This window comes from Sciurus carolinensis, chromosome X (assembly GCF_902686445.1).
Source record: "Sciurus carolinensis chromosome X, mSciCar1.2, whole genome shotgun sequence".
In the NCBI taxonomy this organism is placed as follows: Eukaryota; Metazoa; Chordata; class Mammalia; order Rodentia; family Sciuridae; genus Sciurus; species Sciurus carolinensis.
In genome coordinates this window covers 108,875,924-108,900,009 of record NC_062232.1, presented here as the reverse complement: position 1 = coordinate 108,900,009, position 24,086 = coordinate 108,875,924, and the positions used below count along the sequence as shown (strand labels likewise).

Here is a 24,086-nt window from a genome sequence, read left to right as displayed (position 1 = left end):
ACATTGTGTTTAATGGTTGCCTGGTGTCCCTACCCACCATAATGTATCTACCTAATTCACCATTTATGTTTCCAACTTCTTACTGTTACAGAAACAACCGTCATGAACATCTTTGTCCATATACCTTTGTGAGCTTGTGTGGCTCTTGCAATAGGTCAAATCTGGGAAGGGGAAAGGCCGAGTCAAAGGGCCAAATTACCCTGAGAAGTGCCCACAGACTTTGAAAAGCTCATTGGACAAGGTCTTTGAGAAGCCATGTAGTATAGGGGTTAAAAATATGGGTTGGGAAGTCGGGCAGGCTCCTTGCTCTTATCACTTCCTGGTCAGCCTCTTCAACAGAGCCTCAGTTTCCTCCTATGTGAATTGGGGTGATGATGGTACCTAACCTCAGAGGAACACTGAAGATTATATGAGATAATATATGTAAAGTGCTCAGTGCCAGCACTCACAAAAGTCAGCAACTATTCAGTCCCCTTGGGACTTTGAGGCAATTATTCAGTCCCCTTAGGGCTCTTGTTTCTTGAATGAAAATAATACTTGCAGTTTCCCGATGCTCACAGTCACTACCCACAGTGGGATGAGTGCCGCTGAGAACACAGTCTGATTTAGTGGGCCTAGTTTAGGGAAGAGTGCTTCAAGAGGAAAGGTCCTGGGGCTGGGGAGATAGCTCAGTTGGTAGAGTGCTTGCCTTGCAAGCACAAGGCCCTGGGTTCGATCCCCAGCACCCAAAAAAAAAAAAAAAAAAAGAGAGAGGAAAGGTCCTGTTGTGTGTGTGTATGTATGTGTGTGTGTGTTTGGAACTGGGAATTGAATGCAGAGATGCTTAAACACTGAGCCACATCCCCAGTCTGTTTTTTAAAAATATTTTATGTAGAGACAGGATCTTGCTGAGTTGCTTAGGGCCTCACTAAGTTGCTGAGGCTGGTTTTGAACTTGAGATCCTCCTGCCTCAGCTTCCCAAGCCACTGGGGTTCCAGGCATGTGCCACCATGCCCAACTGGTCCCGCTGCTCTTACTCTCCCTATCTTGTACCATGGACAGCCTCCCCAATGTAGACCCTTCACAGGGATGAGGGTTTTCAAGCTCTTGTTTAAATGAACTGCTGTAGGAAGAAGGAAATAGCTCCCTTTCTGTCTGTGGCCATGGGAACCTGAGCCCTGTTCTGAGGAGGGAAGTACAGAGCCAGCTAGGCTTTGGATGGAGCTTTAGATTAGCAGAGTCAAGGGTGCTTGGCATCCTCATGGAGGGAAAAGATGGCCCTGAAAGGACCATGGAGGTACATTTTGTTGAGACTAGCTTTGAAAGAGACTGGTCTGCTCTCCTCAATCCTCTCTCCATAAGAAACACAAGTGGAGACAGAAATTTAGTTTGACCTACATTTATTGCTACCAAATTGCTTCTCTCCATCCCCTCATATCTACACACAGCCCCTTCCCAAAAGCTAGCTTTTGCTGAAGTTTATAGAAGTAGGTCAAGAAGTGTGTCCACTAAGCAGGCAGTCCTAGATGTAGTGGGCACCATTTGACTCACACCAGGAAAGGGCTACTCTTTGGGACTCAGGGCACAGACTTGCTACTGGGGACAAGGGAGGCTTCCACCAATAGATACTCTCACCACTTTCTGGAGCTCAGAGTACACCAAAATCATTAGCGAAGCAATGCAGGGGCAGTGGACTCTCCAGTGTCAAACTTAGTGCATTTTTTGCTTGTAAGGACCCACACAAGCGGCCAAGTCTGGACCCAGACCTGCATCTGACTGCTTCTTTTTTTCTTCTTTTTTTGGTGCTGAAGATTGAACCCAGGGGCACTCTACCACTGAGCTACATTCCCACTCCTTTGTATTTTTTATTTTGAGACAGGGTCTGGCTAAGTTTCCCAGGCTGGCCTCGAACTTGTGATCCTCCTGCCTCAGCCCATGAGTTGCTGGGATTACAGTCATGCACACCCCTCTTTACATCTGGCTTCTTAGGGGCAGTTTTGTCCTTGGAAGTTAGGTATGACCACCTGCCATCAGCCTTGTGGGAAGTCTTATTCGAGGAGGTCAGGAACAGAAGGGGGCCCCATGTTGTATGAGGTATGGGCATTGTTTAAAGCTGGAGGAAGTTGCAACTCAGCCTGAGTCCCATGGGAAGGTATAAAATGGATGAGGCAGGAGGAGCCATTTCATTTGAAAGCCCCAGGACCTCTCTAACCCCCTCAATAAGCTCCACTGTGTCCTGGGCCACAGGTTGCAGGAGAGCAGACATTTAAAGTCACAGAATGTCAGAGTTTTTAAGGCCCTCAGTTATTACCCATTTTAACCATGGTCAGCCCAGAGAGGGGAGGCACTTGGTTCAAGACTCATAGTGATTTGGGCCTACTTTTTCTTCTATTAGGCACAGGGTCTCTGTTCTAGTGCCTAAGTCCTTGATCAACTTTGAGTTGAGTTTTGTGCAGGGTGAGAGGTAGGGGTTTAATTTCATTTTGCTACATGTGGATTTCCAGTTTTCCCAGCACCATTTGTTGAATAGGTTATCATTTCTCCAATGTATGTTTTTGGTGCCTTTGTGTAGTAAGTGAAATAAGCCAATCCCAAAAAACCAAAGGCCAAATGTTTTCTCTGATATGTGATGCTAATTCACAATAAGGCGGGGGGTGGGTAGGGAAGAATAGAAGTTCATTGGATGAGATAAAGGGGAATGAAGGGAAGGGAGAGAGATGGGAATAGGAAAGACAGTGGAATGAATTGGACATTACTATCCTATGTGCATATATGATTACACGACCAATGTAACTGTACATCATGTGCAACCAGAAGAATGAGAAGTTATAGTCCACATATGTATAATATGTCAAAATACATTCTATCATGTAGATAGTAGAACAAATAAAAAAAGCTGCCAAACCTCTATGAAAGTTAAGGAGAAGGAAAGTGGGAATGGTGCTTGCAGCTTTCTTCAAACCTTATTTAGGAAACTCTGGATTCACCCATGATCAACTGGGGTCCTTTGAAACAGCTGACTTCCCTAGGAGTTTGAGACTCCTTAAACATCGACTTGGCACCCTTTTCAGGAACAGTGTGACAAGGGTAGATGCTATGGAGCTGAGGAGGGTATAGGGGCCTTGGTGGTTAGGGATACTGGCAGGTCCCTTGGTGCCCCACTTGCTGTTGATGGGATATGGGCGGCGCCAGGAGGGGCTGTGCTGTCAGTCACTGGTGGAGGGAGGGAGTATGGCAGATGGGATTTGCCTCTGCGCAGCTCCATCTCTACTCCAGCTGATCCTGTAGCGTCCTGGCCAGGCCTTTGACTGTAAACGCCCCTGAGGAAGCAGGGCCAGGCTGGGCACCAGTCCTCTGGGCTCAGGCCATATGGGAGGATGGGCCCATCTCTGTGGCCTTTGCAGCTCAGGCCCAGCCTCAGCCTCTGCCACCTTCACTTCAAGGTGACCCTGCCAGGGAGAGGCCGTGCAGCTGTTCTTCAGTGCCTGCCAGCTCTGCCTCATCGCGCCCACTCTCCAAGCCCTCAAAGCAGCCAGAGTCCCGTGGGATGTCCACCTTGGGTTCTGACACTGTATGCACCACTGGTTCCTGGTTGCTCTCGGCGCCCTCTTCTGCCTCCTCACTGCCAGCTGCCAAGGACAAGGGAGGAAGACAGAATAAGGGGATTTGGTCCTAAGGTCAGGGGTCAGAGGCTACAAAGAGCCCTCTCATGGGGGTAGGGACCGTGGGAAGTCTCCTGAAGACACTCAGTCCCTCTGCCCCCTCAACTACCACTGCCCCACTTTTCACCACTTCCAGTTGTTTCCAGGCCTGCTCTGCCACCCAGGAGATCAAGATCCAATGAGTCTTCGGCACTGAACTGGTGCCAGGCAACTTGGGCTTGAATCCTGGCTCTATTACCCAGCTTTGAGGCTCTGTATAAGTGCCCTCCCTTCTCTGGTCTTAAGTCTCTCTCCTTTGATCCAAAAGGGAGCTGAGTCTAATCACCCCTAAAACCCCTTTCCCCCACATACTTTCCCTGAAACTCACATTCAAGTGTGGAAAGTTTCTAATGCAAGGGGCTCCAGGGCAGAGTATGGTTGAGGGCAGGGCTAGGGCAAGCCTTTGCTCCCTGGAGTTGCCAACTGGCACCTATGCCTATCATTCCACTGCCGAAGCCACTCACTATCATAGTCCAGCAGCAGTTCTGCAGCCGTGAGCAGCTTGGCCCGATGCTGCGGGTCCATGATGTGCAGCTCATTGAGGTGTGTCTCCCGCAGCTCCTTGAAGTCCTCCAGTGTCTGGTAGCCATTGAGCAGCAGGGTGGACGTGTGCTCCTGGGGGCAGAGGCAGGCCACTGACAATGCTACTTATAAGCCATCCCAGCCTAGACCCGCCCTCTGCACATGGCTGTCGACCTCTATCCCAGAGGCAAGTGTGCCTCCCTTGCGCCTAGATACTGGCACCAGGTCCAAGCTCAAACCTCCAGACCGATGCGCTCCAGTAGTTCATGCAGAGTCTTAGGCTTGGGCCTCTTGCCCTTGCTCTGTCGGCGACTGGAGCGGGAAGGCCCCACAGCCTCCTCTGGCAGCACATCCACATAGATGAATTTGAAAGAGCCCAGTTTGCCATTGAGCAGGCCCAGCCACGTGCCCACCGGTGGTTTTTCAATGATCTGGATCACATCTCCTTTCTGTGGGGGGAGAGGAGAGAGGAGGACAGGAGAGAGGAGTGCAGGAAAGAGGAGAGGGGGTTTTTTGGCCTCTGCAGATACTATCTTGCCATGGCTCAGTCCAGCCTCCTTTATGACTGCAGTCTGTCAGGTTCTGGAGGGGCCCGGATGCCAACCTTACCTGCAATTTCAGTGAGTCGTGGTCATAGGGGCTGGGAGTGAAGTCGGTGTGGACTCGTGCCCGACCACAGAAGGGCCCTGTGTACTGGGGGGCAGATGGTTCCTCCACGAAGCTGCCAGAGCCAGGGCTGGGGCTGCAGAGCTCACTGCCTGCAGGAGATGGGGTGGGGAGGAGGCTCACCTTTGTCCCAGGGCAGCTGGGGCAGTCAGTGCCCATCAGGTGCCTCCCAGGGATCCTGCCTAGAGATCTCCAGGGTACACCCTGGGGAGGAAAGCTACACTCGGGCAAGCCTCACACTGCAGGAGTGATTTGGACTCATCATCTTGGCTACCTTGAAGAAGCATAGCTTTACCTCTGGGGCCTCAGATAGTGAAGAGTTGAAAACAGGAAGAGAAATGATTCACAGACCAAAGAATGGGTAAATTGGGAGGGCCTCTGGAGCCCAACTGGGCTAACACCTCAAGGAATAGCTGAAGAAACCAGAGGCCAGATGGGCCGAGTGACCTGCCCAATGCCTTTCACCTTATACTCAACAGCACTGGGTCCATTAGACTCCAGATCACACTCCCATTCCAGTGCTTCTTACATCAAGGCAGCCACACCTTATGTTAATATTTTACTTTCTCTACTTAATAAAATTAAATATTTAGGTACAATGTCCCATGGAAACTCAGATGTCTCTTTCTTCCTGGAAGAGCAGAGTGATGGGCATTTTAAGTGACTTTCAATAGCGGGGGTCAGGGAGGTGTCTGTGGAGGCACAGAAAGAATAGGAAACTTGGAATGGGCCTAAGGGGCAAGAAAAGCAGTGTCTTTTGAGGGTTGCAGCTCAGAGCCCACAGTCCCTCCTCTAGGCAGAGCACCTTCCCTGGGGCAGATCCAAATTCAGTACCAGGTTACCTTGGGCTAGTCACTTAACCTCTCTGAGCCTTAGTTTCCACATCAATAAAGTGGTAGATAATAGTAGTGGTCCCATGAGGTTGTGAAGATTTAATGTGAAAGTTCCCAGCAGGCAGACAGTACACATTCATCTCTTTTACCTTCCCCTCCCAGAGAGCCCACCTGCCTGGTCCTAACCCAGCTCTTTCTTCCAGATTAGGCAGGTGTCCTCCCACCTCCCCTACTCACTCGTTGATGCCTGGCGGCTGAGCACTGGGAGTTCACGCTCCTCCTGCTCAGAAAAGGCCAGGGTCATCTTCTCAGGGCCAGGGCTGTCCAGGCTGCAGTCTGGAGATGTCGGGGAGGCTGAGCCCTCCTCCAGTGTGTCTCCCTGCAGGGATGTTAGGCAGGAAACCCTCAGTGACCTGGCCGTGATGCCCACAGTCCCTGTGGTGTACACAGGCCCGAACTGAGTGCAGAGGAACTGGGCCTGGGCTTGGCTCAAACCCTAGCTGTTACCCGCAGGCTCAGTGACCCTCTCTGAGCCCTAGTTTCCTCTTTGGCAAAAATGAGAATGGCAATCTTTGTCCTGCCTACCTCATAGAATGAGGCTCACCAGGGTGCCCAGTGAATGTGCTTTATCAGCTTCAAGTGCTCATGTAATGCTGAAAAGGCCAAGGTGAACAAGTCTGGACTCAGGGCTATTGTTATGGCCCAGTCAAGCAAACGGTGGTGCTGGAAAGCAAACCTTTTGCCTGTGCTTCTGTGAACCAGGCTTGCCTGCCATTTCATTTAATCCTTACAGTGACTCTTGAAGATAAGTGATATAGTTGGCTTGAGTTTACAGATGAAGATAACCTTGCCAAGACCCATGGGAACCCACAACTACATTGGCCTGACTCCAGAGCTCCTCCCATCTCACCCCATCTCTGTGGTGCTGTTTAACTGCTGGCTCTCTGGGAATAAAAGCCCCGAGATTTGCCTGTTCCATAAAATCTTCCTACCGTGGCCAACATCAAGCCACCATTGTGATGCTACTGGATGTGTTGCTGGAAGAGATAGTTAGGTTGTTTCCATTACACAGATACTATAGGAACAAATATCAACAACACTGAGAGAATAAGAAGTAGTGCCACAATTAGGAAGTGCTGAATTTTGAAGATTTATGGTATAATTTTTGCTTTTAATGGAATTTATTTAATTGTAAATTTATATGGTTTTATTTCTAATAATGGTCTTATTTAACAACTGGCTCACAAAATTCCTGACAATTTGAACAACTGCTCTCACAAGCCAATCTGAGCCAACTCCAGCTCATCATTGCTCAGTGCCTTCTGTAAGAGCCACAGCTCTTACAAGTTCCTTGGACTCTGCTGCCCCACCATTGTGTCATCTGCCCCCCTGGGCTGAATCCAGCCTTCTCAATTTTGTCTATGAATGATCTCAAACTTCATGATTGTTGGACTTACAATCTTTTGACTTTACAATGGTTCCAAAGCATTATGCATTCAGTAGAAAGTGAACTTTGAATCTTGAATTTGGATCTTTTCCCAGGCTGGCACTATGCAGTCTGAGCCGCTCTGGCGATGCTGGGAAGTAGCAGTGAACTGTAGTTCCCAGTTAGCCATAAGATCATGAAGGGTAACAACTGACACTCTACAGTGTACTATGTTGCTAAACTCTGATTTTTTCTTTTTTTTTGGTTCTGGGGATTGAACCCAGGGGTACTTAACCACTGAGCCACATCCCCAACCCTTTTAAAATATTTTATTTAGAGACAGGTTCTCTCTAAGTTGATTAGGGCCTTTCTAAATTGTTGAGGCTGGTTCTGAACTTGCAATCCTCCTGCCTCAGCCTCCTGAGCCACTGGGATTACAGGCATACACCATCACATCTGGCTTTCAATGTAATTTTGACTTCATGATATTCTCAACTTACGATGGGTTTATTAGGACACAACTTCATCAAAAATTAAGTAGATCCATATTTTTCTCTATATTCTCCTATAATCAGGTCTTTCCAATTCCAGGGGCTAGTTCTAAGCAAAGCTTTGAGGTAGATGGATTTGCCTTAGGTGATCTCATGCCCCTTTCAGCTGCCCTTCCCCACAGGCCTGACTTTGCCAGAAGCTTCTATGCCTAGCCTAGCCTTTCATCCCTCCTCAGACCTCGCTTCTTTCCCAGCCAGCCTCTGGCCCCCTAGGACTGCATGTCTACATTGTCCATGGCTGATTGTGAGATCTCCCTCTCATGTGACCTTCCTTCAGGCCTGAGTAGTTGCTGTCACCCCCTGCCAGAGTCAGCCTCTTTGGCTCCCCTCCCTTGGATCCCCGGGCTCACCATATCCTCTGACAAGGCCTTCACCATCATTTTCCCCATCTTCCTGTTCATGGTTCGGGAAATAACTGCCCTCCACTTCTTCCCCAGCTTTTTGCCACTCTTCCCAGCATCCTCTGGGGTGGGGATGCTGGAGTCATCTTCTGGAATCTGTGAAAACAAAAGAGGAGGTCCTGGGACCCTGGTGACCCTCCTTGGGTCCTGGTCTTGCAGTACAAAGAGACACTTTGGGTCACTGTAAAGGCAGGAAGGAGATGGGGGTTTCTCCCATGCTCTTTCCCCTTGGTCCCAGCCCTGTCCTCAGATCTATTAATTTGCAATAAATTTGCTTCTTAATTTCTAGAAAATTAATTTCTAGAAAATTCTTTTGTAGAAAAGAATTCTGGCAGATACTTGGGGCCCTTAAGTTTGGTGTGGGACAGGTGAGCCTTCTGTGTAAAGGAGGCTTTGCAGGGCTTGGGCTGTAGCTCAGTGGTAGAGTACTTGTCTTGCATGCATGAGGCACTGGGTTCAATCCTCAGCACCACATAAAAAATTAACAATAAATTAAAAGTATTGTGTCCATCTACAACTAAATATTTTTTAAAGGAGGCTTTGCCTGGACAATCCTATGATCTCTTATTCCCTCTCCTTCTCACCCCCACTCCCCCCCCCCCAGGGGTTGTAGCCATATCCTTCAATGAAGTTCTGAAACTTACATTGTCTTCCAGATTAAATTCCTTCTCGCTCACCACAGGGGAGCTGGGTTTGGATTTGGCAAAATCCTTGAAGCTGCTTGAGCGCTGAAGGGAGAGCTGGAAGAAGCAGACATTTTGCAATCATTGGCACTAAAATGGCTGCTCCAGGCTTGCTATCTTCTCCCCTTCTCTCTCTCTCTCTCTCTCTCTCTCTCTCTCTCTCTCTCTCTCTCTCTCTTTCTCTCTCTCTCGACTGGGCAGAGCCACATGTGCCATAAAAGTCCAGGGCTAATGAGGTGAAGAGCCAAGCTGTCCTTCGAGCTATGTGACTTCATCCTGTTCTTTACCTTATTCCTGGCCACTGATCAAGTTCCTGACTCAGGAACCTCAGATCTCAGTGAAGCCCCAGACTAAGCTCAACTTTCCACCAATACCTGAGTGAAAGACTGAATGGGTTCAAGTAAATATGTACCTCAGCATATAGAAGAACCTTACCATGAGATAACTGAGAGCAAATTCCTCCCACACCAGTTGGTTCTGGCCTCCATGCCCTGGGCCTGCACTGAGCCTGCTCTATAGTCATGGTGGTTAGAGTAAGCATATTGGGGCCTCCTGCATGTTGAACTTGTCTCAGGAAGAGCAAGACCATCCACCAGAAGCCAGCAAGACCTATTATTATACTTTCTGGAAATCTACAGTAGAAGCTCACTCATAGAAGGTACTTACAAATTTGGAACACAAATGATTGGGGCTAATTTAGTTAAAGCAAGCTGCCATTTTTCTCTTTATTCATTTCGGCTTTTAACCTTAGCCACTCATGTGATGACCTGGCAACTCTTGTCTTTTGCCAGTGTTTGGACTTTCAGGATGACCTATTGTGTCGATGAGATTGTTTTCAGGAAATGAGGTTTCTTAACATATTTATATACATGAATATGCTAAGATAGCTGTCAGAAAACAGGGCAAGGCAGGTAAGGGGTGCAGGCCATAGACACAAGAAGTTGAGGCTGAGCCTGTATCAAGATAAATAGTCAAGGCCAGAAGATATACACAGGAACTGGGGTTCACAGATGGCCAGACAGATAGAGCAGGATAGACTGCAGACACCCGAGATAAGGACTTGAGGAACCAAAGCCCCAAACCCACACAAAGCAGAGTGTTTCACATCCTCTTTCCTACTAAATGGGGGTATATGTGTCCAGCGGTAAGCCCCCAGGGCAGAAGCAATATCACCTGCACCCCAACACATGCACAATTGGTCCCAACTTCTGGGGACAATAATATAGTTGTCTAGTACTGCTGCTGGGTCTTGACCAAAGCTGCCAACAATCAGGCATCAGGGACCACACATTCCTAGAGGTAGTTGACCAGAAGCTAGGTCAGTGGTCAGGTCAAGCAGACACTAGAAGCATCAGGGCCTCATGTGTGGGACATCTACAACCTCAGTCAGAATGTGTCCTCTGTGCTGCCTTAGGGACCTCGAAAAGGGGACTGTGAGTGGGTATACAAAGGGGAAAACATGACTACGGGGTGACTGCTGTGGTTCTCATACATTCCCTCCATCCTCCTTCCCCTTCCTTGGTTTTTTCCTGCCATTATTCGTTCCTCCTTTTCTCCCTTTCTTTCCCCTCTCTCCTCCATCTTCCATTTATTTCCTGCTCTTGTATGGTAGGATGCAGCTGCCTGGATAACTTCCTCCTCTGCATGGAAAAGAGGGAACAGAGAGAGGGTGGGCACTAGGCTGGCTTGGGCCCAAGGAGGGCAGGCTGGCCCTGCTATTTATAGGCAGATGGGGCCTATTGTGACCTTCCCTCCACCACCCTTTAGCCTGATCTGCAGACCAGGAGGCTGAGAGTCGCCCCTTAAGCCCCAGGGACTGGTGAAGCTGGAAAGCAAGCAGGAGGGCAGGGGTGGGGCCGGAAGTAGGCTTTGTTAGGGAAGAGTAAACTCATGGCTGGACTGCCCTCTAATTGCAGCTCTTTCCCCAGGCCTTTTCCTGTCATTTATCTGCGGTCTGGGGGCTGGGAAGAGGGGACTTTGGCTCATGGGCCCTTTGTAAGGGCCCCTCTGTCCCAGATTTAGCCCAAAGCAAGAAGGAGACAATCCAAAAAGGTCATGAAGCTGCTGCTGGTGCTTGGGCCCAGCTGGTCACTTTTCAGTCTGGGGAGGGGAAAAGACTAACACACGTTCTTTGGGTGATCAAGCATGAGGATCAGTCAGAGTAGCCTTTTTCCAGGCCTACTTCTAACCTTAAGGGCAGCCCCAATATCCCGACTACCTTTCAGTGACTCCAGGGTGACCCCCACCCTGGGATGAATTGAAATCCCTGAGTGCTTTTGGGTTTTCTGCCTGGCTGCACTTTGGGGCAAGACTTGCCGGGAGTCATGGATGTAGGAGAGGTGGTACCACATAATTTTGACCCCCTTTTCAAGTCTAAGGAGGACATGTGGGACTCTTGGGAAGAGATACACTTCTGGCGTCAGACATTGATGAGTTCAATTTTGGGATGTGTGACCTTAGGCAACTTCTTTAATCTTTTAGAATCTCAGTTTCTTCATTTGGTGTCAAATGGCAAGACTTCACATCTTGGTTATGCCACTGATCAGCTGTGTAAAGCTGGATAAGTTACTAAACTTCTCTAGGCTGCTGTCTCCTCATCAGTTAAATGAAGCTCAAAGCTTCTGCCTTAGCTTAGCCTTATGTGCAAGCCACTTCTAGACCCTCACCCTGGGCATTTCTCCACCTAGCATACTCTGCCCTTCTCTCAGTCAACCACAGTTTCTTTTCTCCTTATATTTCAATTTAACTGGAAATAATTCACATGCCTGTCAACTATAGAAGGGATAAATTGATTGCAGCAGACTCATTAAAGACAATAGCACCGAGTAATGAGACAGTAAAACTATCCCCAACAACATGGATGAGTCTCACCAATGAACAAAATTGAACAAATTTTGTGAATGTGAGACTCATTCACAAACAAAATTGTGAATGAGTCTCACAATTGAACAAAATAGGCCATCCCTCAAAGAGTATGTATGCAAATATTTCAGTGGCTACACAAAGTTCAAAACCCAGCAGAACATATTTATGCTGTTGGAAGTCAGGGAAGTGGTTAACCTTGGGGGAGAGGGGTATTTAGCAAAAGGTAGGGCATGAGAGAAGTTTCTGGACTTTTGGAAATGTTTTGTTTCTTGATCTGAGTGCTGCCTACATGAGAATGGTCACTTTATGGAAACTTGTTGAGTGATGCATTTATAATTTATGTACTTTTCTGTATGACTACTGTACTTAACTTTTTTTCCACTCCACTTTATTTTTATTTATTTATTTTTTCAGTGATGGGAATAAAATCCAGAGCCTTGAGCATGCTAGGCAAGAGCTCTACCACTGAGCTACATCCCCATCACATAATCACTATGTTGGGGTGGTCGTTCCCACCCAAAGATGGAAGTGATTGAGTGCAATGCTGACAGCAGGTGGTATTTGAACAGAGCCACCAGGGGAGCCCGTGGGACCATGGTAGTAGAAGGGCCCAGGAGACCTTCATGAAGGAGCTGTATTTGAGCTGGGCCAGTGGGGACAGGATTTCTCTAGGTGGAGCTAGGAAGGGTTTGAACAAGAGTCAGAGAGAGAGGGACATTTCAAGCATAGTGATGGAAAGGTGGATATGTCAGTGGCTGTGGTGGGAGGTGAAGAAAAGTTTATGGAAGGTCTTTGCAGCCATGCCCAGGATCTTGGGAGTTATCTTGTGGGCAGTGAGAAGCTACAGCTTGAATGTCTTTTATTGAAAATGTTTGGGATCAGAAGTGTTTCAGATTTATTTTTTCAGATCTTGGAATATTTCCATATACATAATGTATCTTGGGGATGAGACCCAAGTCTAAATGTAAAATTCATTTATGTTTCACATACTACTTATACACGTAGTCTGAAGGTAATTTTATATGACCCTTTTAGTGTGCTTGCGTTTTGACTGTAACCTATCACATGAGGTCAGGTGTGTAATTTTCCATTTGTGGTGTCATGTCAGCATTCAAAAAGTTTCAGATTTGGGAGCATTTCAGACTTCCAGATTAGGGAGTCTTAACTTGTACTGAAAATATGAAACACATGCTGGTGGGGGCATGTTAGGGGTGTACTGTGGCAAGGGAGTCACTGTGAATAGTATGCTGAGATTGGGTGAGACTGGGGCAGAAAGAGACTGGAAGGAGGGACCAACTAAACACTCAAACAGGAGTCTAGATTCCTCTCCATTTCCCCTGGTGATAGGTCTGGGAGTTGGTGAAAATTGGAGGTGTGGTGGGGAAGGGCCATCCTTAGGGGAGGCTGGTCCAGGATAAACCCCTTTCTGCTTCCTCTACCCTAATACTGGTCCTTGAATGAAATTAGATCAAAGAACTTGAAAGAGGTGAAAGTCTCCCAAGGGCTGCTAAATGATGTGTCCTTTGACCCTGGGGCCTCCCCAGTCTTTCATGTTCTACAGTGGGTGCCATGTCCTGACCCCACCGCCCTGGAGGGCCTATTCCCTCCTTTGCTCTGTGAGCTGGAAGGTCACTCCTACTGGTGGGCTGAATCCTTTGTTCCTCAGACTCCTCTAGTGCTTTTGAGATCAGTAGGGGGACAAGAGCATGGAGAGAGAAAAGGGCTCAGACTCTGGAGTCAGACAAATCTTGGCTTAAATCCCTGATCTGCAGTTTATTGGCAGTGTGGCCTTCAGCAAGTTTCTTCATCTCTTTGAGTTTTGGGTGTGAAATAGGGATAATGACAATATCTATCCACTCCTCACAAAGTTGTAGTGAGGAGTAAGCACAGTTCTTGACATCTGTGGAGCCCTCCCTCAGTGGTGACTCTTAGTGCTATTAAGTCTTGTTTTTCCATTTCAGGGCTAGGACCATGGTCTGTTCTTCTTTGCAGTGTGCTTCCTACTTCTGCCCATGCCTAAGCATGCACCCCCTCCTGGGCATGTGCACACATGTGACAGAGTACTGTCACAGCTATTGTTCTAGTTGACCTATTCCATCTCCTAAGGTAGGCAGACCAGAAGTTATCCCCCTTTACAGAGATGAGGAAACTGAGGCACAAAAGAAGTCAATGAACTGTCCAAGGTCCTACAGCTAGAGAGTGGTAAGATTCTAACTTTACTTTCTTGTCCCCTGTCAGGCACATTCTCCATTTTGTAGGTCCGAGGAAAGAAGCAGGAGCGAGCAAGTGAGAGAGAGAGAGAGAGAGAGAGAGAGAGAGAGAGAGAGATCTCCCTTGCCTTTGAGTCTTCCCCTCTACCACATCACCTCAATCTCTAGAGGGAAGAGGCTTGCTCACAGTCATCATACAAGCATGATGGGGCCAGTTTATTGCCTTCAGGCCTGGGGAAGATGCTGTCTCTCCATTCTGGAAGCTTGGTTTTTCTAAGGCCATTTTCACAGTATGAGCTTGGAGCATGCGGAGGCAAGCTCATCTCATCTTTGGAAGCTGGCACAGGATGTGGCAGGGTTGGTGTAGGGTTTGCCTACAGTCCTCTAAAGGACATTTGCCACATGGACTTCTGGAAGTGGCCTGTGAGAAATTTCAGAGGCCCACCTGCCAAATACAGAAAATGGATAATTGAAGCTGAAAAAAAGGAGGGGATTTCTGGTTTCTGTGTGCCTCTGAGTACCGTTGCCCGAGGTGGCACAGGGTCCCAGTGTCAAAGTGTCAGTTCTTTCTCAGACTCTTTCCTCCAGTTCAACTCCCCTGTGGTTTGGGGCCTAGCAGTGTCTATAGGGCGGTCTTTTCTTCCCATCCCTATCAGCGAGAGAACAAGGGGAAGTGCCCCTGCTTGCTAAGGAGTGGCAGCCAATGGCAGGCCTGCTGGGCCTTGCACCGTGTGAGGTTTGGACAGGGGTGACAGGTCCCATATGAAATTCAAGAATCTCCCCCTCCCCCACCTACACCACTGCAACCTTAGAGAAGCAGCTGGGGTGGGGAGAATACAGCCGGAAGTGACAACCACCCAAGACCTGAGAGATGGGGCAGGATGCACACTCCAGTGCCCTGAGGTTTATCTCAGCTGTCTCAGCCTCTGCCTGAGAGCTGTTTCCCTGAAAAAGGGGCTCCCCCATAGTGCACCTGGGCTGAGCTCCAGGGAAAATTGGCAGGATACAGTGAGGGCCTGCAGGACTGAGACCTTGACCTGGGGGCCTCTTGGACCTGGTTCAGGCCTACTTTGGAAGGGTCCTGCAGTCCTGTTGGAATGTACAGTATGTACTTTCTGATTGCCTGGGAGAATCATACAATCAAATCAATTCTCAGATCCAAACAGAGAAACCCAGATCTGGCAGAGCCTTCAAGTCCAGTTGGGCCTCTACCCCAGGAAGACGATGAACACTTCAATCATCCATGACAGCTGCTTTCTTTACTAGCCTTTGAAATCCTCCCCCCACTGAATTTTTCCTCTTCAACTATCACCATCTCACCAGCTCCATTTCTCATTCCTAACATTTTTCCCCACGTGAGAAGAACCTGTATAGCCCCCTGCATCCCACTGTAGTTTGGGAGACCCTTTTCCTGAATCTAGGTCACCTCAGGTTTGTCTCCAGTGGCCTGGGGAGCTTCAACAAAGCTGAGCCCAGTGTTCAGGTTCTGGGCCCTGGCCAAAGGGAGAGACCTTGGGAGCATCTTGGCTGTGTGGCCCAGTGGGGCCCATGCTGACTGTGAGATGGCTCTTGAAAGGCCACACTTGGGCAGAAGTGGTAGCAAGACCAGGACAGGGGAGAGACAATTAAGTACAATCTTAGGAATCAACTTGAGCATTGCAGTTTGTAATTCTTGAATTCTAGTCTAGGATTCTGGTCCTTAATATTAATTCTTTATCCATCTTGCTAGGGTTGAATTCTATCGCTCTAGACTTCTAAAGGTCTATCCTAAGACTCTGTTTCTCTAGGATTTAAAAAATCCCTCCTATACTTCTGTTTCTCCAATAACCTTTGGGTCCATAGGAGAATGGACCTCACCTACGAGTGTCATATGACCTTTTTGGCTCTTCCCACTTCTACAAGTCCTGGAAGGGACAGGCGGATAGGGCAGAGGAGGGAAGGAAGAAGTGGGTTTCCAAAGATGCTCCTTACCTTTTTCTTCTGAGTGGGCTCCTTCTCACTGGCATTGGAGGGCTTGCGGCGCAACATGGTCCTCCCCCTGGGTGAGACTCCTTCCCTGATTTCCTACACGTCAAGATGCAGAGGCCTCTTTCTTAGCCTTGCCAACACCTTCCAGGGGGCACTGCATGGACTGAGCCTCTGGCCGCCACTCCGACTGCTGCAGTTGCAGCTTGGGGGTGCGGGCCATGGACACCCAGCGGCACAGCATACAGGAAGCCCTGCCACGTGACCTGCTCTTACAGCAATCGCAGCCCCTGCTGGCCCCTAGGGAGGAAGGAAGTCCCAGCTTCAGTCTCCAGAGATTCTGATGCACACAGTTTTTGGGCTGAACAATTGGAGAAAAGCCCCTACCCTGTTGTCTCATGTCAATAATCACCAGTCCTTCTGTTCTGTCTCCCCATAGGTGGTGATCACCTTGACGTATGTGGCCTACTCAAGCCCTATACTCAATGATCAGAATCCAGCAACTGGAAGGTGGACTCTCTCTCTGCTTGTTGGGTCAGTGATCCTGGTCAACTTGCATCTCCTAGGTCATCACCATCACTAACATTACAATCACCCCTATGGCCGTGATCACTGCTATATACTCCTATCAATAGCCATCACCAGAGTCATCAACCTGACAACCATCACCCTCACAACCATGATCCCTGCAGTCATCTCCACTGCCATCAACACACCTACAGCCATCAACACTACAGCAATCACCTCCACAGCCAACATCCCTCAGCCATCACCTGTACAGTCAGCACTGTTGCCTCTATCACCTTTATAGCCACCACCCTTACAGATATTATGGCCAGTCAACCCCATGATGCTCTCACTCCTACAACCATCATCACCCCCTTGTAGCCATCACCCCCACAGTCATCTGCAATGTCTTCAGCACACTTCTGGTCATCATCACTAGAGCAGTTGTGCCTATGGTCAACACACCTCAATCATTACACACGTGTTTATTACTACCACAGTGAAAGGCATTTGCAAACACCACCACACCACCAGCAAATGTCCCATTCAACAGGCATTTATTGAATGCCGAGGCATGATGCTTACTTTTTGGATTATCTGTGGCACATGTTTTAATAACCTCGACCACATTATTAATATTATTGGTAATGGGGATTAAGCTCAGGGGTGTTCCACCATTGATCTACATACCTAGTTCTTTTTATTTTTTATTTTGAGACAGGGTCTCACTAAGTTGCTGAGGAGATCTTTGAACTTGTGATCCTCCTTCCTCAGCCTTCCAAGTTGCTGGAATTATAGGCATATGCCACCATGCCCTGTGACTTATTCTTATTACAAAAGCGATTGGTATTTATCACATACAAATTTAGCAAACATGGATAAAAAAAGAAATTTCAAAAAATCCTCCATAATTGTCTTCCACAGTTTGGGCAAATATCCTTTTCTGTTGTAAGTATCTACTTCTTTGCTGATTAATCTTTTTTTCTTCTTCTTACAAAAATCTTCCTGCAAAGAAAAAAGATCATTGGCTTCAGGAAATGGGGAGGGGAGGGAATGGAGAAAACACAAAAGACAATAGGAATTTTTTGGGGGTGATGGATATCTTAACCATCTTGATCATGGTAATGGTTTCATGGATGTATATATGTGTCAAAACTTATGAAATTGTACACTTTAAGAATATACAGTTTAGCCTGGCACGGTAGCACATGCCAGTAATCCCAGCAACTCAGGAGGCTGAGATGGGAGGAATGCAAGTTTAAGCCTAGCCTTAGCAACTTAGTGAGGCCCTAAGCAACTAAGCAAGACCCTGTCTCAAATTTAAAAATAAAAAGGGCTGGGGATGTGGCTCAGTTGTAAAGCACCTCTGGGTTCAATCCTTATTACCAAAAAAAAAAAAAAAAAAAAAAAAAAAGATCGTGCAGTTTATTGAAGGTCAATTACACCTCCATAAAACTATTTTTAAAATTTTTTAATGAAAAAAATGTCATACTACATAAACTGTGTTGATAATTGCTTTTCATATGGAACATATTAATATTTTCTCATGCTATGAAATATTCTTCAACATGTGATTTGTAATGGCTGCTGAGCATTATACTGTGTAGGTGTACCATGATTGTTTTACCAGGCTCCTACTGATGAACTTGGGTTGGTTTAATTTTTTTTAACTCTTCATTGGACATCCTTAAGGTAAGTAGTCATTCACATCCACAATTTGTTTACAGGATAAATGTCCACAAGGAGAATTGCTGGGGCACAAGGTATGCACTTTTTATTTTTATTTTTAACATTCAAAGAAGACAATTCAAACTTAGAAGATGACAAAAGGGAAATAAACTCATGGAGTAACATGAAGTCGGATATTTGTCTTCAATGAGGAGTATAGTAGTATGGGCACATCTTCCTACCTGGTTCATGACCTGTTTCCAAGTGACATAGATCATCTTTTATCTCCTAACCTCTTGGAACATCATAAAGAATTCTAAAGATGCACAGGCTTTGGATTCTGAGGCACTTGTGAATTCCTGAGCTGTCTCGCCTCTACTCTAGTCCCAAGATGTTCTCTTGACTTCCTCCCCCAACCCTGCCTTACGCCCTTGGATCTTCCCAATGGATTGGGGGTGAGTTCAGGGAAGCCGAGGTCCTTTTCCCCAAGACTGAAACTCAGTTTCCTTTAGCTCTGGCCTACTCGGCTTGCTAAGCAGATTCATAAAAAAGATTCTGCGCCCCAGATCGCTTCCCCTCTAGCCTGAAAGACCCTCCCAGGTCTCCCAGGAAGCACGAGCGAGCATGGTAACTGGTTAAGGCTTTGCGTAGAAGTTTGGAAGCCACATAGGGACCGACCCATCGGGCCATTGGGCCTCGGCGTGATAAGGGGCCAGAGGGCAGCCTCATCATAGTCTGGGATAGGGGACATGGCTACATGGGCTCAGAGCACCTGGGGCTCCGGAGTCTGGGGGGCGCGAGGGAGGAAGCAGTTCACACAACCTTCCCGGCCTCACAGCGGTGGTGCGTCCCTGGCTGGCGCGCAGGATGTGCCCGCTTCCTGTTTGCTTAGCCCCGGTAGCGAGGGTAGCGAATGGAGCTCGCACTCTAACCGCAGAGCCTTCAAAGGCAGCCAGCAAACCAGGGCGCTGGGCCGCCCACCGAGACCTGGGAAAAGGCAGCGAGGGGCAAGTGAGGGCACCTGGGAGAGAAATACAAAAAGATGACAGGCTCCAGGACAGAGGGAGCAAACATTTTCAGTCCCGCCCTTTTTCCCTCAGATTTACACCCTCTGGTCAGCTCTGGGGTTCCAGGGTCTACCCCATGCGGACTTGCTTTCCCCTGAGCTTTCTCTTCCAACAGAAGACCCTGGTTGGAATCCCAGGGGGTCAAGTCCCAGCCAGCTAAGGGGCCCTCCACACTTAATAGATGTCCCCCTTTCTGGGCAATATATTTGTATTTTATAGGTTCCATTCCAAGTATACAGAGCCCTCAGCTAGAGAAGAGACCTGGGTCAGTAATTCAGTGAACAAGGCTACCTTCAACTTGATCATGGGTTGGCAGGCAGGATCTAAGGGTTTTCGGTGGGCACAACCTTGTGGTAGGCACCGTGAGGGACACAATAAATAGCTTCCAAGGTTGCATGCATTTGGGAGTTGACATCTTAGGTAGAACAGCAAGCTTACTTTTGCCTAACATTTGTTCTTTGCCATTAGATTTCACATTCTTTTTTTTTTTTAAAGATTTTAAAAATTATTTATTTATTTTTTTGTGGTGCTGAGGATTGAACCCAGTGCCTCACACATGCGAGGCAAGTGCTCTACCACTGAGTCATAACCCCCGCCTAGATTTCACAAACATTCTTTAATCTCTCTGTGGTAGGTGGTTTAGACTGGAATAAAGATGGTAAAGATGTGCTCAAAAGTATAAACGGTGGGTAGGAGAACCTTGATTTAGCAGTAGCACTGCAGGATGTGCATGTGTGTGGGGCGGGGGGTTCGATCTGAACCCTCAGAGGGCGGACATGGGCTGCTAAAGGTCCTGGGTGGGATCTCTGCAGCGGGCGGGATCCAGACACGCACAAGCATCTCTCACTCCTAGAATGAGTACATCCCTGCTTTGAAATAGCGAGTTTGAATACCTATATTTGGAGAGACTTCCTAAAAGATTCTTACTCTCACTTCCTCTCCACAAACTCCCCACATATTCCAGCTGAAAATTATAATAGTGCGTGGTAGGCCATGGGCTTTACAACAACCTGCTAAGTCAGGCACTGTTGTTATCCCCATTTTCCAGGGAAGAAACAGAGGCACAAAAGGGTTAACTGGATTGCCCAAGACTGCACAGCTAGTAAATTCTGGGAGCTGGATTTTAAACACAGGTCAGGTCTTGGTCTAGGGCTCATGCTACTAACTACTAGGCTAAAGTGGATCTGATGCAGAGTTCCTGAACAAGGAGGTAAGAGAACTGTGACAGGGCCCCATGTCACAGCCTTAAGAAGTGTGCCCTATTTCGGGGTTGGGTATTGCACTAGGTGCCACAGGGCCACCTTAAAGCAGGCCCAGAGGGGAATGAACAGACAGAGGCAGGCATCTGCAAGTTGCATCATGTACACAACAATTGCTGTAGGTAGGGCTGATTAAGTGGAGGTGAGGTATAGGGAGGCCCTTGTGAACATGTGGAGTACTAAACACCTGTCATATTTAGCCTAGAGAGTTGGGTGGGGAATTTGAAGTAAGCTGACTTCTAACAGCTGTCATGTAGAGAAGGGAGACATAGCTATAGGACTGGGAATGAAGAGGAACAGATAATTGGAATATCTGGGCTCAGTACAAGGAAGACATTTTGGCTATTCAGATGGTCCCATTTAGCCCTGGTAAGTGATGGTCTTCCTGTCTCTGGAAATATCCAAGCAGAGACCACATAGACCCTTGAAACTATTTCCAAGGTGCAGCCCACCTTGGTAGTACCTTGGAAATAGTTTCCATTAGCAAATTTCATGGTGGTCATCTTAGAGAGGGTGGAAAGGGAAAATTACAGGGGGAGGAGGAGGACAGAGGAGGGCAACAAGACTAGGGGCAGGAGCTCTTGACATCCGTTCCTTGGGCATGCACACGATGCACATAGCTTTCAGCTTGGGAACACTGGGGAGCCCCTGGGAGGGAAAGAGTCATCTCTGGAGCTCTGAACTCATGATAACTTAAAAACAAAAAACACCTGCAAGCAGCTGTGGTAATTACCCTCACAAGAGGGGGCTGGACTTTGGTACTCAGAGCAAAACACGCTCATGACTCACTGGAGGGCCTTTCTATGGGGGAGTGGGTGGAGCTGGGTTGGGTTACTTGCCTAGGACTGTCTTAAGGTTATGAGGAGAAAAGTCTCTGAACAGTGTGACCACGACCCCATTTGGACAGTTGTCTGGAGCTCCAGGGAAGAGGAGAAGCAGAACACCTCCCAGAAATGGAGGCAGGTAGACATGGATTCAAGTGTCCTGTGATCACCTATTGGCTACATGACCTGGAATAAGTGACATCACCTACGATGAGCCTTAATGAAAACAGTAACAGTGATAATGTGTCCCACTTATGGGTGTGGGCGTGTGAGTGTGTGTGTGTGACCAGAGTTACTACTCAGATGATATGCATAGTCCTGAGTTCAGCTCATGGAAACTGCTGGATGCCTGATGGGTGACTCTACATCAGTTCACTCCAGGCTCCCACCATGAGTTTCCTGTCTTGCCAGAGCCAGGAAGACCTTGGTGACCATTTTCAGTTGCTTTCTCTCTGCAGCATCCCCTTGACACCTTGCGTCTATGTCTACTGGGTCCCATCTGAATCTATACCACATGACCCTGTGGCCCATATCCTGTGTGTCTCTACCTTGTCAAGGGCAAGGTCCCTTAGCTTAAACTAGAACACAGGAGGTGTGACAAGCAGGAGGGTCTAAAGCTGCCTGAGACCCACTACGAGGGAAAGTAGCTTTTCAGCTTCACGGTCCTGTCATGGCCAACTGGGGTTTTCTCAACACCCCCGCCCCCCGCCCATTCTACCCCACTTGAGCTGCTTTACCAAGTTCCTGTTTCACAAAGAAACAAGGAAGTAAAGAGATGGGCCGGCCTCAGTCAAGGGCTTGCTGGGTGGGGGTTTGGGGAGCACCTCCCACTCCCAGCTGTGATGAGCCTTGAGCAGAGGCAGGAATGGACAGGGAAGAAATAGTTGCTACTGAATCTTTCATATTTCTATTTTTCTGGCACCAAGGATGCCCAACTACTGATTTGAGGAAGTCAGTGAGTTGGTAAAATTCACTGCTGACGTGGGTCCTGTGAGTGAAGGGGAGCCAGCCCAGCCCATTCTGAGGCTCCATCTTATGAACAGCTGGAGCCAGATTTAGTTATCATTTTAAAAATGAACTATTTAAACTATTTGTGTATGTGTGTATGTATGTATGTACAAATCATCTTACACCCTTTTCTATTCCTAAAAGGATTCGAAGCATCAAGAAATGTAGCTCTATACCACCATCACCATTGTCACAGATATGTGACCACACAAAAATCTCCTTGAGCCTCAGTTGGTTCATTAGAGGCTATACGGGGCTGACAGATATGCACACTGAAATCAAGAGAGGAGCTATCACCAAGCTGAATCAGGATGTTGGGGATTTAATCCTTGCCTTAACCCAACGGGGGACTGTGTGACTCTGGGCAAGTCCCTTTCTCTTTCTCGGCTGTTGTAGAAGTTTTCTCATCTGTACACTGAAGGGATTGAACCAGATCTTTGTTTGGTCATGTAGCTCCTATTCAGGACTGGATATGGACTTTGAGGGTCCTGGTGCAAAATGAAATTGTTGGGCTCTTTTAAAATAAGTATTAAGAATTACAAGACAGGTAACGTGAGAGAGCATTAAACCCAGTGTGGAGGCTCTCTAACCACAAGTCCCTGAGTGACTGCATAGGTCATATGCCCATGAAACTGGTCCTGCAACTACTTCCAGAGCAATTTTATTGGAAGCTTGATTTTTTTTCTGGAACTCTGCTTTCCTTGACAACCCTTGTGAGATTTTTCAGGAAACTTAGACTCCAGGGAACATAGTTGAAAAAACAGAAATTAGATGCTTGCTCCCAAGCTTTTTCAGTTTTGGCTCTTTATTTTTTAAATTGGAGTCCCAAACCTTTTTCTTATCTACATTCAAAGGTGAAGCAAGAGTTGACTTCATGCTGGGAAAATAGCAGCATTATCATCTCTTGTCTGTGTAGTTTCCTGGCTTACAGAATGCTGCCACATCCGGGTCTTATGGGTCTGTATAACCTCATCAGGAAGGCAGGATGAGTAGTTTGTGGAAGGGATAACTGAAGACCAGAGAGGTGAAGGGTCTTTCCCAAGGTCACACAGTTGGTACAACTGGTACTAAAACCTCAGAGTCCTATCTCCTAGGAAAGGGGACTTTCTATATGGCCTGCTCCATAGCTGCAGACAGCAGGTGAGGAGAGGTTTTGGTAAACTCCACCCACCAGCATAAAAACAAAGGACCAGAGCCCAAGGGGCAGTTACTTATCTTCAATTCCTCGTGAGGTCACAAGAGCCCCCATGTATGTGAGACCTGCTGTGTGTGCCCTGAATCTCACCCTGCCTAACCCAGAGGGAAGCTCTTAAAGCAGAAATGGTCAGTGCTGGCCATGTGGGTCCCAGAGAAGGGAGGAGGTAGGCTGGCTGTGGGCCCTTCCACAGTGGTGCTTCCAGGGCCAGGGTTCTCAGTTGCAAGACAGTGGGCTGGAGGGGCCATAAGTTGTGAGAAGGAGACAAGGTAGAGTCCTGGCTAAAGAGAGTCTTGGCTGAAGAGAAGGAATGGGAACACTGGGCTGCCTTGAGCTTGAAAGGCCCACAAGTGGGTCTTGGTTAGCACTCTAGGAGCAAATGGCAGGGCACAGGTGTAGGTCTGGGCAGGCAGGCCCTGAGGAAGCAGTATGGCATGGACTCTGCTTCTCAGCTGTGTGATGCTGGTTGAGCCCGTTTTCTCTTCTGGAAAATGGTAAGAGCTACACCTCTTGCCATTTTCTGAGATAGTAGGTTCTGGAGACATTTGACTGGTTTGAACCCTGCCTTACCAAACTTCCCATCATTAATATGGTGAAAAAAAAAAAGTAAAGTTGAGAAAGTTGGTTAATCTCTAAGGGCCTCACATAGTTCCCTCACTTATAAAATGCAAATAATACAAGCACCTCTTCCTAGGTTTTGAGGATAAAATGGGAAATTGACCACACAGTTTTCTGCATATAATACATAACACTTTC

The 24,086-nt window shown here is 47.7% G+C and overlaps 1 protein-coding gene across 1 annotated transcript; it reads right to left on the bottom strand.

Annotated features, from left to right (window-relative positions):
* Nucleotides 1-2,750: 2,750 nt before the first annotated feature.
* Nucleotides 2,751-16,031, bottom strand: Sash3 (SAM and SH3 domain containing 3). The gene is made up of 8 exons (XM_047536391.1): nt 15,809-16,031; nt 8,724-8,819; nt 8,029-8,175; nt 5,939-6,080; nt 4,812-4,960; nt 4,442-4,651; nt 4,145-4,295; nt 2,751-3,608 (listed from the first exon to the last, which is right to left on the bottom strand). The coding sequence occupies exons 1-8, from the start codon at nt 15,863-15,865 to the stop codon at nt 3,418-3,420; spliced, it is 1,143 nt and encodes a 380-aa protein (XP_047392347.1). The 5' UTR covers nt 15,866-16,031; the 3' UTR covers nt 2,751-3,417.
* Nucleotides 16,032-24,086: the final 8,055 nt, after the last annotated feature.

Coding starts and splice junctions, on each gene's coding strand:
- Sash3 (XM_047536391.1), bottom strand. CDS start 15,865: ATGTTGCGCCGCAAGCCCTCCAATGCCAGTGAGAAGGAGCCCACTCAG. Junction 8,176..8,723: donor AATTTAATCTGGAAGACAAT/GTAAGTTTCAGA, acceptor TTGTTTTCACAG/ATTCCAGAAGATGACTCCAG. Junction 4,961..5,938: donor CAGCCGCCAGGCATCAACGA/GTGAGTAGGGGA, acceptor CATCTCCTGCAG/GCAGTGAGCTCTGCAGCCCC.